Consider the following 12,965-nt stretch of genomic DNA (forward strand, 5'->3'; position numbering starts at 1 on the left):
GTGTGTGTGTGTGTGTGTGTGTGTGTGTGTGTGTGTGTGTGTGTGTGTTGGGGTGGGAGGAGTTGAAAATAGCTACTCTCCAACCCTCCCCACCCCCAGAAAAGGAGGACAAAGATCATGAAAACTATTCCTTAAATGAATTGCACTTGTAAATTGACATTTTTCTGAATAGGGTTAACGCCAGCCTATCTTTATATTCGATAAAAAGGATCCAGTGGTTTCTCTTATTAAAGTGCATTCCCAAACTAACAACTGCAAGTAAAAAAAAAAAAAAAAAAAAGTATTCCATGACGTTCGGGTGGGTTATGAGAATTACATAAGATCAAATTCATGACTGAGTGAGACTTTTTCTTCTCTACTGAAAACAGTAGTATTCTGAAATCCACTCTATTAGTTGGCAGTGAGGCAGGACATTTAACAGCACCCTCATCCACACCACCTGGACTTACCCCACCCACACTTCTTAAAGCAGAGTCATGGCAGCGGCTTGGCCGGGGTCACAGGAACTGCTTTGCTGGGGCCCCCTTACCTACGGTTTTGAACGTCAACCCGCCTTAGTTTGGAGGGAATGGAATGACCCTGATAGTAGAAATTGTATAGCTCACAGCACCCCACGTTAGTCTTCATTTCTACGGAAGCAAGAAGTGCTGGCCAGAGGGACACGAGCTTACTTTCCTTATGCCCTGACCGGTGTGCCAGGGAGCAGTGAAGGGTCACCTGCCCACCCCTTATTCCCACCAGCTTTTACATCCCTCACCCCTAAGCCTTCAGGGGAAATGATTCTTGAATGCCAGTGTCAAAACGGAGGGTCCTTCGAAAGGGATTGCCGTGTCCAGCTCCCTTGCACAGTTGGGGAGACCGAGGACCGGAGGGGAGCCGTGACTTCCACTAGGTCACAACAGGTAGCCCCAGAGTCTAGACTCAGCTCTGCTTCCCTTTCTGAAGCCTGAGTATCAGGTGGGCTCCGAGAGCCCAGGGCCGGAGTCCAGGGCAAAGCAACACTCAGGTGGCCTCTCCGGTCCTAAGCACCCTGGATGGCGCACGCACACACGAGGCCTTCCTTCTGTTCTTCCATCCTTTGGCTTCTTAGCCACACAGTTCAGTGATTTAAGAAAAAAAAAAAAAAAAAAATGGAGGCATCCAATAACGTCAGAATAACCCAGGCTCCTGTGTTTATGATGTCTGGCATCCCTCACTGAAAGCAAGTCGGCCATGGCCTGGTTGTACTTAGGGAGATCTCCATCATGGCCAAGGTAGACTGAACATTGGTTGATGAATCAGCAGACCATGTTGGCCTCCTCGGTGTCTCTTCCTGCAGAGACCAGGGTGGGCCTGTCAGTGTGCCCTCTGCCCTGTACCTGGTGATGCTGAGCTGGGTACCGTCTTTCAGCAGGTGGGGCATCTTCAAACCCCCCTGCAAAGCTTTGTCCCTGGAGGGATGTTGTTGCAGTCCACATGCTCTGACTACGTTCCAGGGCTGAGCTTTGCACTTAGCCTACTTCATCTGGGGCTCTCTGAGCTCTGTGAATCTGATCACCCTCATTCTCTCTGCCCCTATGGATTGTAAGGTGAATGACTGAAAGAGAAAGGAAACATACACCTACGGACATCTTGCACCGGCCAGGCATGGTCACCTCACACTTTCTCATTTAATCTTTATCAACAAGCTCATTTTACAGATGAGGGGACTGAGGCTCAGAGAAGCAAACCAGCTTGTCTAAATCAAACAACTCTTCACTGGGATTGGAGCCATCCATCAAGATGTGAACTACCCTAAGAGATGCCAGTGTTCCCAGTTTTTAGATGGGGAAGCAAGCCAGAGCTAATGAGTATTTTGAATGGGGTTATCCAGATGCTTCTAGGGCTTTCCATCTGGCTGCTACTCAGGGCCCCAGCCATCTCTCAAGCGTCAGGCGTTTATCAGGGGAGTTGTGTGACCGAGCGTCAAGATCCTTCAAAGCTCACATGTCCTTCCCTCCGGTGGTTCTGTTTCTTGGAGCTTATCCTAAGGAGGCAGTAAGAACTCAAAGCTGTACGCACAAGGTGCGCAGTGTTGAGGTTGGCGCATGGCCTTTAGAGTCGGAAAGACCTGGCCCAGAATCCCTGCTCCACGGCTCACCAGCCTCGTGCCCACAGGCAATGCCACTTAACCTCTCTGAGCCTCTGTTTCCCGGGGTGTAAAATGAGCACGCCGAGAGTGGCCCCTCCCCAGTGGGTGGGGATAATAGAGAGCCTGAGATCGTGCATGTGACACCCCTGGTACACAGCAAGTGCTCAATAAATGTCACTTATACGCAGTGGGAAAGAGACCACCTCGATATCCACCGGTGAGGGATGCGCTGAAACTCCAGAGCCGTGCAATGAAATCTGTGCATCAGTTTAAGACAGTGTCGTGGTTGAGAATGTGCGGTGGACAGGTGTTCACAGTCAATTATTACATGAAACAGGTAGCTGCAAAATCTGTGTCGACAGTGTCATCTGATTATGTTTTTTTTCTCACACACACCCCAAAGAGAAAGTCAAGGATGTTTTGTAAAGCAGTGGTTTTCAAGCGGGTTCCCAGACGAGTAGCCTGAGGGTCCCGGCCACCTGGGAACTTGTGAGGAATATAAACTCTGGACTTCACCACAGACCTCCTGAATCAGAAACTTGGGGTGGGGCCCGGAAGTCTGCACTGTAACCAGCCTCCCCCTCCCCAGAAGATTTTCCACATGCTGGAGTTTGAGAGCCGCGGGCTCATGAAAAGTGTTAATAGTGGTTGTCTGTGGGTCTTGAGAAACGGTAAGTGACTTTTGTTTTCATCTTACTGCGTTTCCTAGACTTTTGAAAACAGTAAATAAAATAGCAGTGCTGTGGTTCAAGTGGAAAACATTCAGAGTAAGCAAAGGTCTGGGTGTTCCTCCGTGAGTTCCTGTCCCCCGTCTTCTGCAGGTGACCATTATTGGATACACGCTTGGGATCCCGGATGTCATCATGGGTATCACTTTCCTGGCGGCAGGCACGAGTGTTCCGGACTGCATGGCCAGCTTAATCGTGGCGAGACAAGGTAAGGACGGTGCCTCGGCCCCCACAGCTGTGAGCATCGCCATGCAGGCTCCCGGCCCCCACCGGAGTTCTAGTTCATGGCTCTTCTGCCTGGTAGTTGATAAGTCCTGCTACGGAGCCAGCTGATGGTGGGAAAGCATCATGCAGCAGATTCCATCCGTGGAGAGAATACTACCAAGATATAACGCCTCCAGCGCTTGGGAAGCATTTGCTTGTGCAAACTTGGATAAAAATGAACTTGCTCTAAAGTCACCAGTGCGACATTGAACAGAGCTGAAGCTCCAACTTCTTATACCAAATACAACAGTAACAAGGAGTGTTCAGGTCCCAGGACGGCAAAGCAGGGATATCCTATATCTGGTTCCTATTTTTTTTTTTTTTTTTTAGTTTATTTAAAGAATTATTTAATGTTTATTTTTGAGAGAGAGAGACAGAGTGCGAGTGGGGAGGGGCAGAGAGAGAGGAAGACAGAATCTGAAGCAGGCTCCAGGCTCCGAGCTGCCTGCATAGAACCTGATGCGGGGCTCAAACCCATGAGCCGTGAGATCATGACCTGAGCCGAAGTCGGACGTGTAACCAGCTGAGCCACCCAGGCATCCCTAAGGTTATCTATTTATTTAGGAGAGGCCGGGGTGGGGGGGCACACAGAGTGGGAAAGGGGCAGTGAGAAAGAGGGAGAGTCCCAAGCAGGCTCCGTGTGGTCAGCACAGAGCCTGATGCAGGGCTCGATCTTACGAACCACAAGATCATGACCTGAACTAAAATCACTAGTCCTATGCTTGACCCACTGAGCCACCCACGTGCCTCTGTTTTCCTATTCTTAAAGTCAGGGCTCACTATGTGACGTGGGTCAACCTGTATGCTGTTTAATGGCAGAACAAAAGAGCCGTAAAGGGCAGTGAATAAAGGCTGTTTCCACTGGTGAGGTAGCAACCCAGCATGCACTTCCATAGATCTTCATCCACCAACGGAAGTGTGAAAGTTTGGGGAGGGGGGGCGGGAGGTGGGGACCAATCACAGAATGACACCTCAGAGGGGACAGAAGTCCCCAACGAGAAAGTCGGCTCTGGAAAATCGGCCAAGGACCTTTCATTCCTCCGAGTTAGGAGAAAGGGTTGGTTGAGGGGTCGGTCGGTCCTGAGAAGATAAGAGCTGAGGGGAGAGGAGTGTGGGAACGTGGTTGGCGTAGGCTGGAGGCTTGAGGAGAATGGGGACAGTGGGGACAGCAGCTGAGGCGAACGGGGTGTGATCGAGTGACCTTTGAGGTGAGTGCATTCATTTCCTAGGGCTGCCATAGCGAAAATACCACAACTCGGTGGCTTGAAACAAGAGATTGATTGTCGCACGGGTCTGGAGACTTTGAAGTCCAAAATCAAGGTGTTAGCAGGCCCGTGCTCCCTCCAAAGGCTGAAGGGTCTGTCCCAGGGCTCTCTCCTGGCTTGTAATGGTGACCGAATGGCTTGAGGCTGTGTCTCTACGGTCTTTGCCTCCGTGGGCATGTGGTGGTCTTCCCCTTGTGTGCGTCTGTGTCCAGACTTCTCTGTCCTCACGAGGACACCGGTCCCTGCATTAGGGCCCGTCCTAATTCAGTTATGACTTCACCTTCCTTTGATCCTCCTTGCAAATAAGGCCCAATTCACAGGTGCTGGGCAGACGTGAGTTGCGGGGCCGGGCACTGTTCAAGCCAGTACAGGGAGGAATAGGAAAGGCAGTGAGCCCCAAGGGCCTGGCTGATGTTCTGTGGCACAAAGTTGGGTGGGACTCAGTCACACCAGCGCCAGTAACACACGGATGAGAGAGGGCAAGTTCCCTGGCCCTGGGGTTGTTGGGTTGACACAATGGGAGGTCAAGGGGGCAAGAGAATGCAGTTGAAGAAACTGCCCGCAGAGTCCGGGCTGTCTGGGGGCAGGGGTCTTGATGCTAGAAGGTTAAGGCCTGGGGAGGGGGTGGCCCCAGTGAGGTCAGAAAGGGGGCTCTGGGAGCTGGGGCTGAGTGGGGCTCTGAGGGAGGACGTCATCTCAGAGTGAGCCCTGTGGAGTGTGGGGGCACAGAAACCGAGGAAAGGCGAGGCAGGGGTGGAGTGTATCATCGTAAGGGCGCCTGGGTGGCTCAGTCGTTCGAGCACGTCCGACTCCTGATTTCAGCTCAGGTCATGATCTCACGGTCGTGGGATCGAGCCCCGTGTTGGGCTCTGTGATGAGCACGGGTCCTGCTTGAGATTCTCTCCGGCTCCCTCCGCCCCTCCCCCACTGATGAGACCATCAGGGTTCTTCATGAGAGGGCACCGAAACTCCTGCTTATCCACCCACAAGCAGACCCCGCAGCACGCGGAGATAGGGCGCCCTCGGCTCCCTGAAGGCTCCCGGCTCTGTGTGTGGAGCTTGTGGGACATGCAGAGTCTCAGGCCCACCCCGGACCCACTCAGAATCTGCATTTCAGCGAGGCCCCCAAGCGAGCCCTGTGCTCTTGAAGGCTGAGAAGTGTTGCCATAAGATTCCTCTATATGCAGCACCTGTGTGGGGCAGGAAGGCCACCGCGTCAGAGAGACCCTCGTCCTCTCAAACTCGGGCATCTTTTTTTTTATTTTTTATTTTCTAATGTTTATTTTTGAGAGAGACAGAGCACGAGTGGGGGAGGGGCAGAGAGAGGGGGGAAGACACAGAATCCGAAGCAGGCTCCAGGCTCTGAGCCGTCAGCACAGAGCCCGACGCAGGGCTCGAACTCACAGACGGTGAGATCGTGACCTGAGTCGAAGTCGGACGCTCACCAGACTGAGCCACCCAGGTGCCCCTCAAACTCAGGCATCGACCCATCGAACGATGGGGGCGAGTAGCTGGCTCAAAACAGCAGCTGCATTCGCGGAAGGCTGATTTCCCAGAGCTTCCGCCCCCGGCGGCACCAAGCTGCCACGATTTTCAAGTCACTTAAGACAGTGTCAGTGTCGAGGGAGGCCTTGTATCCCGGAGGTCTGCAAAGGACAGCAACAGGGCAGGAGGCGGGGCGGGACCTGGCTTCCAGCAGCGGCACCGGTGGTCAAATGGGTGAGCCGACCGTCCAGGTGCCGGCCTGGGTGGCTGCAGGCTTCTCGGTGACGAGAGCGGTTGTGTGCTTGGGGCCATTTGTGTTTCGGGCGTGTTCATCGCACACACATTTGTACGTGTGCCAGGTTCTGACGCTCACGTTGAACGAGAGCTCAGAGGCCGGACTAGAACAGGTGTGAGCCAGCATGAGTGTTAGTTGTGAACGTTTGTCTTCTCACTTTTCCTACCCCTCACGATCATTAAGTCCTTAGGTTGTGTGGCCAGCATGACACTGGCTGGTTGGGCAGGAAGCAGGGGATGATGGCATGGCCCCCTAGCCTCGAAGATGCTCCTAGTCTAGTGGGGAGGAAAGAATTCACTCTGCGGAAGCCATGAGGGCGGAGGACCTGACAGCTTATCCTCTGAGCCCAGGTCATGGCACCATCACCTGGGCCACAAGTACACATCATGGCTCGGGGTGAAGGATGCTGGACCGCCCACAAACTGTGTGATCTTGGGCATGTCCCAAGCCTCAGTTCCATTATCTGCCACGTGAGACAGCGGACAGTGCCCTCTCCCTCCCAGGGTAACTGGGAGGATTCAACAAGGGTGAAGCATGCAGTGAGCCCCTGGAGAACATCAGCAAACACCGGTCGTCTTGGGGGGCATGTGGGTGGCTCGGTTAAGCATCCGACTCTCCATCTCCGCTCAGGTCTTGATCTCAAGGTTGTGAGTTCAAGCCCTGCTTAGGCTCCATGCAGGGCATGAAGCCTACTTAAAAAAACAAAAAACAAAAAACAAAACAAAAAAAAAACCCCACCAATCGTATTGGATTAGGGTTGACTCTAATGACTTATTTTAAGTGGTTTATCCCTGTAAGATCCTATCTCTAAATAATGCCACATTCCCAGGAATTAGGGGTCAGGACTCCAACATATGAATCTTAAGGGTCACAATTCGGTCCCTAAGAGACCCCTTAGACTTCATAGAGTGGATTTAGACTTCATAAAAAGTTTCTGAAATTCGGAGTCTGTGAAGAAGGGATTCCTAGGATGCTAATAGGGGTTTCCGGCCACCTCAGTGAATGACTCATGTCCCTTGTCCTCTAGGCCTTGGTGACATGGCGGTCTCAAACACCATAGGAAGCAATGTGTTTGACATCCTAGTGGGACTCGGCATACCGTGGGGCCTGCAGACCATGGTTATTAACTATGGGTCCACGGTAAGTTCCTCTCACTGCCCCATAAGCCAGATGGACGCCAGACACGAGCACTTTATGCGGAATGACAGTGGCCTTGGCCCTGTTCCAGCCGAGAGCTCCAGGGGACGCGCTGCCCCCTTCCCCTTGGCACCCTGGCACCCCCTTTCCTTGAAGGCCTCCGGGACAGCCGGAGGAGCAGCTGTTGGGGAGAAGCCCATGTGTAGCCCCCGTGTGCTGAGCACACGTCGGGACGGCCACCCCACACTGCAGCCTGTGGGCGTGCACGTCCCCTCCGAGTCCTTTCCCTCACAGGCAGGGCCGAGGCCTAAGCCCACGTTTGGCTGACCCTCCGCTGCCATGTGCTCACCGCGAACACCCGCCTGTGCTTTCTGGAAGGGGAAGGAATACACCGGGGTATGCCAGGCTCTCAGAATGGGGGCCCCGGCAGCCCAGAGATTCAGGGCACCCGTGTTTGTTTTTCCAGGTGAAGATCAACAGCCGGGGTCTGGTCTATTCCGTGGTGTTGTTGCTGGGCTCCGTCGCTCTCACCGTGAGTCTTTCCGGTTCCAGAATTACGTGTCGTTCCATGGGATCCACAGTCACTTGCAGAGTCTCTGAAAGCCCTCCCTCCTCCCCTTGGCAGTGAGGCATAAAAATGAGCAAACACAAATTCACAGGTCCCTCCAGACACAGTTGGTGCCAAGAATGTTGGCCCCCACCACCACATTTTTGCCTGAGTGACCCAGAAGTCACCAGAGCAAGTGACCCACCTCCCTGTATCCCCACGGCCCAGTCTGTCTCCCCTCACTAGTGCCAGTAAGAGAGAAATTCACCCCTGTCCATCCAAGCTGACAGGTGGGGAGCATGGCTGTCAGGCCTCGGGACCAGGACACCCTCATACTGAGGCCTCCTCACCCCACGTGCCCACACGTCTGTCCCACACACTTTACCTCTGCTTATGCTAGTCAGTCCTTACAGCCACCTGATGATACCATTCCCGTTGTGCGGAAGAAATCGAGGCTCGGGTTCGAGAAAGCGTGCCCAGAATCCCAGGGATAGGAGGTGGCAAAGCTGGGATTTGAACCCAGATCGGTCTGTCTCTGTAGAACACATCATGTTGCTCTGATGGGGTAACTGTGATCCAGTCCTTAGGAAGTCTCAATTCAGAGATGAGAAGGAAAGGCAGTGAAGTGTGGGAGAGTCTAGAAAGAATGTAGAATGAGGATGTGCCCCAAGCCCGTCTACACACACACACACACGCACACACCAAAAGGTGGTCCAAGCTGAAGTTTGCCAAGCCATGAGCCAGTAGACGCATCGGAAGTTTTCCCAGAGAGGGGCTGAGGATGCCAAGTTCTGCGGCAAAGGGAAGACCCAGAGAAAGTCCCTGGTTGTTGCTAGAGGAAGTCCGGGCAGGGCGGCTCTCGGTGCCGAACATGGGTCCTGAGCAAAGTGGTGTGTCTGTTCGGGGAGGGCCAGCCCAGAGGGGGTGGCTGCCTGTGTCCCTGGAGCCAACAGGCCTGGGTCAAGGGCAAGACTCGCCCTTCCATCAGACGGGTCTCAAAGCCCTCAGGGACTCAGTCTGACCAGACCCAGGATGTGCCTTGTGGTACCGCTCTGCCCTCGTCCACATTTTGGAGAAAGTTCTGCGGTTCCTAGTTTGTGTATAGTGGCCCTGGTAAAATGCCTCCCTGTATTCCTCTGTCCCCAAGGCCACTGCTTGTCCTCTGTCCCTCCAGGTCCTTGGCATCCATCTAAACAAATGGAGACTTGACCGGAAGCTGGGGGTCTGTGTGCTGGCCCTCTATGCCGTCTTCTTGTGCTTCTCGATAATGATAGAGTTTAACGTCTTCACCTTCGTCAACCTGCCGATGTGCCGAGAAGACGATTAAAGCCGAGCTGCTGCCCACCCCCCACGGGGGGCTGTTCTGGACTCTGATGCCAGCCTCCTCTCTCCCTCCCTCCCCCACCACGAGTCTCTCCTGCCTCGGTGGCCACCGTCTGTTCCTTCACACACTGGAAGGAAGAGCCATCGTGGTCTTTGTCTGGTCACGGGCCAGGCTGCTGGGCATCCTCCTCCTCCTCGGAGTGCTGCCCTCCCCACACAAGGCAAGATTCGGGGGCCGCCATGGGAGTGGCTTCGCAGACCCCCGAGCTGGCAGCTGCAGGGATGTACTTGTGTCTCATCTCTCTCGGACACTTTAGTGAGGACATCTGTGTGCAGTTTGTCTTTCTGTCGTAGGGCAGCCTCAGAAGTGAGGTGGCCGGCGAATGTGAGGTCCCCTGGGGCAAGTGCAAAATAGGAATGTCGTTCTCCGGTGTCCCCTCTGGGCCAGAGGGTGTGAGTCCCTGAGGCGGCCTGTGCTACACTCAGTCCCTCCCATTTCTGCTGGAAACACTCACACCTTGGAGGGGGCAAGGCCTCCATCTGCTGAGGGTTTGGGGCCACGAGGGCAAACATTCTGCCCCTTTCTCTGGAAAAGCTGGAAGAACGGAAACTGCTTCTCGCCACAGAAAAGAGAATTTCCTTACCACTTTCATTGACGCGTTCGGAGAATGAGCAGTGAAATATTAAAAATAAAATGTCATGTCGATCATCATACTTGAAAAATCTCATTCCGTACAAAAAGGCCATGCCGGGGACCAAGAACAGGTAACACCCCGTGGAAAATGAATCCTATGTGTATCAATCATGTCGCACTGACACTAAGACTTTTGGTTTGGAACACAGAAGAGGGTGAAAGACTAACATCTACCTAGGTGCTAATTCAGAGACACAGTGGAGATGGAAGCTCACAGCCATACATTCCAGACCTTCCGTGTGATGCGGACCCCTGTCAGTTTGGGTTTGTCATTTCTTTGTTAATGCGCTGCTCTCAAAACCACCCGGTCGAAAGACCCAGTCGTATGTATGCCCAGCAAATTCCATAGCCTGCTGGAACGAGTGTATCACCAGTAACAGTTAATGACAAGATGGGAGATTTCCTGAAAATTGCTGTCTGGTTACCTGGAGGCGAGTATGAAAAACGTAACTTGGAATTTTTAGAGCCTTACAGTGGGCTCCACGTGAAGGGCCAAGGACGGGAGGCTGAGTCAAAAATAGAAAAATAGGAAATAATTTTCACCTGCTTCATAGCTCTCAAATATGTATTAAAAAAGATTTATGAACGCAAACCATCCGCGGTTTCTAAAAAGAAAGCACAATTAATTTTATATAGAGGTGTGGTTTTTTTTTTTTTTATTTTTGTAACGTTTCTATTGCAAAAGTCTACTGGATTTGATGCACTTTTAATATTGGGATATTTTGCACGGAAGACTGTATGGCAACTGCCCGTGATAGTGTGAGGACAGGTTTTTAGCCATTCACCTGTAATCAGTCGTCGGGGATGAGCCTAAACCAACAGCTCATCCCTTCCTGAAACACAAAGGTTGTGACTCGAGGTTGAATGTGTGGCTGTGTTTGTTAGGGCCTCCTGATTTTCAGAAGGAGGGAGCGTTCGAGTTGGTGTCCTTTAAGTGAGCCTAAGCCTAAGGTGGGAGGGAACACCGTCGTCGCCCGGCTTCTGTTCTGGATCCGCATCAGTGTTAGTAACTACACCACATTAAGGTTCCTCTTTAAGTTTCTTTACCTGGATTGGGCTCAGTGGTCTTTCCATGGAGGGCAAAGGTGATTTTCCTAAGAAATTAGCTAGGTGGGAGCCGGGAGGATCATTCGTATCAACTTCAGATACGCAGGGTTTCCAAGCCCTCTGTGACCTCTTAGGGAAGCCCACCTGGTCCCTTTGGTCTTACAGACTCCTCTGGGTTTCAGAGTGGGTCTGTCTCCAACTTGACTCTCAAAATTGCCCCGTTGATGTAAGTAGGGTTTGGTCTCTCCGTTTAACAGAAAATCTAGCCTCGGAGCGATCAGGTGACTCGAGGTCTGTTATCAGTAAGTAGAGCAGAGCCAGGCTCCCGGTCATTACCCTTCCCTGGTCAGCCAGTGGGTCGGCCATCCTCGGTTGGGGAGGGGGGGAGGGGGTGGGCGGAGGCATGTCTTTGCCCTTGTGGTTGGTTCTTATTGTTGAAGTTAAGACTTCAGCAAATATTTAATTGACTCCTGGTGCCCCAGCTCGTATCCTAATATCTATCTCTATCCAGTGTACGTTTTTTTCCCCTGGTAAAGACCAAAAGATCTTTTTCCCTGCAAGGCACAGGCCACATGGCCCCCGAGGGTGTCCCCGCTGGTGTTCACTTCTCTGAATCCTTGTGTAGCTTTTAGAGAATACATCCCAATGACCTGCCTCTTCCTCAGCGGAGTCCATCTGAGATGATAAAGTATACTGCTGTTGGCAGTTTGAGGCTAAAATAGTGTTGTTAGTACGTAGAGCACTCCTGCTGGCTAATCCTCTTTGGACTCTAATGTGCCAATGTAGCTTCCTTAAAAGATCTGTGCATTTATTGTAACTAGGAAGCCATGTGCTGTAAGTGAAAAAGTCTCTTATTTAAATATTTTTCCATCACAGGTTTAAAGAATTGCTTGATTAATTAGGCCTTCATCTTAAAATAATGTTTTTATCACTCCGCAGGATTACTTCCTTTTATTTTATTCCCGAAGCTAATTAGCATGGGGTAATTACTCTGCGTCACAAATAGGCAATAAAAAAATTAAATTTAGCTCTTCTCATTGGGAGCAGAAAAGAAAAACGAACCGTTGCAACTGAGACTGAAAATGTCTGTAGAATCGGGAGCAGGGGACTCCTGTCAATTTCTGGTTTGGAATTTCCCCTTACCGGCTCAGGCGTGGACAGGTGGGTGAAAACCTGGCCCCGGAGGAAGGTTCTGGGTCAGCTGCAGGGAGAGACTAATGGTTAAGGGCGCTGTAGACAGGTTAGTCGTTATCCTTCCCATGACCTGCAGTGTGCCGGTCTCTGTGAATCTCGCCCCTGTGCGCAGACCTCGCCGCCCTTGTGAGTTTTCACCTGCCCATCGCCACCTCTCCCCGCACCTGTTAGGGCTGTTTCTTGCTTCTGTCCATCCCCTCCTTTTACAGACCCAAGCGGTTGATAAGGCAGAACCCTCCCAGAGCCAGATTAAACCAGGTGGGGAATGCACATGACTCTAGGGCAGTCCAGCAGTCCCCAACCGAAGACCCCCCTCCTGGGCTGCCCAGGGGTCTAGGTCCTCAAGAAAGAAACTGTCACTCTTTCCCTTTAGACGAGAAACTGCAAGCCTGACCACAGCAGCAGGAGCCAGGTACTCAGGGAATGCCGGACTCCACACAAGTGCTGGGATTCCGGGAAGAGTGAGGGTGGCTCCTTGCCGACCCCCATCCATCCCCCTGGCGTTTCTCCTACCTGAGTCCTAGGGTCCTCCCTCTCCTTAAGGTAGGGGTGGACAGAGGCGTGATAGGCTGGGAGAGGGTCAGTTCTGAACCCCTACTCCGCGGAAAAGTGGGGGAGAATCCCAGCACCAGCGGCTGAAGCTGCTTCCGTGCCCTGCCCTCCCTCCCCAGGCATGAGATGGGCCAGTGGGGTTCAGGCACTGGAACAGTGTTTGGGGACCTGCCGTGTTTGGGGACTTTCCCCTGGGGGCCAGCAGGAGGGAAGCAGCTTGGGCCGGTGCTCCTCAGTGGCCTTGATGTTCTGATGGGGCTGTGACCCTGACACTGAGTGGGCACTTAGGGAGGGGGTGGCCCATTTGCTCCCACCCCCCTCTCT

At 52.6% G+C, this 12,965-nt stretch overlaps 1 protein-coding gene across 4 annotated transcripts in view; it reads left to right on the forward strand.

Moving 5' to 3' along the window:
• The window catches only part of SLC24A4 (solute carrier family 24 member 4), a 177,267-nt gene extending 166,832 nt beyond the window's left edge, over window positions 1–10,435 (forward strand). For all 4 annotated transcript variants that reach the window (XM_040478061.1, XM_040478062.1, XM_040478059.1 and 1 more), the window contains exons 14-17: window positions 2,932–3,046; window positions 7,175–7,287; window positions 7,751–7,816; window positions 9,006–10,435. In XM_040478061.1, coding sequence (XP_040333995.1) covers window positions 2,932–3,046; window positions 7,175–7,287; window positions 7,751–7,816; window positions 9,006–9,158 — 447 coding nt within the window. In that variant the 3' untranslated portion in view covers window positions 9,159–10,435. The remainder of the gene's footprint in view (window positions 1–2,931; window positions 3,047–7,174; window positions 7,288–7,750; window positions 7,817–9,005) is intronic.
• Window positions 10,436–12,965: the final 2,530 nt, after the last annotated feature.

Source organism: Herpailurus yagouaroundi, unplaced genomic scaffold (genome assembly GCF_014898765.1).
Source record: "Herpailurus yagouaroundi ecotype Mexico unplaced genomic scaffold, PumYag 141, whole genome shotgun sequence".
NCBI classification, from domain to species: Eukaryota; Metazoa; Chordata; class Mammalia; order Carnivora; family Felidae; genus Herpailurus; species Herpailurus yagouaroundi.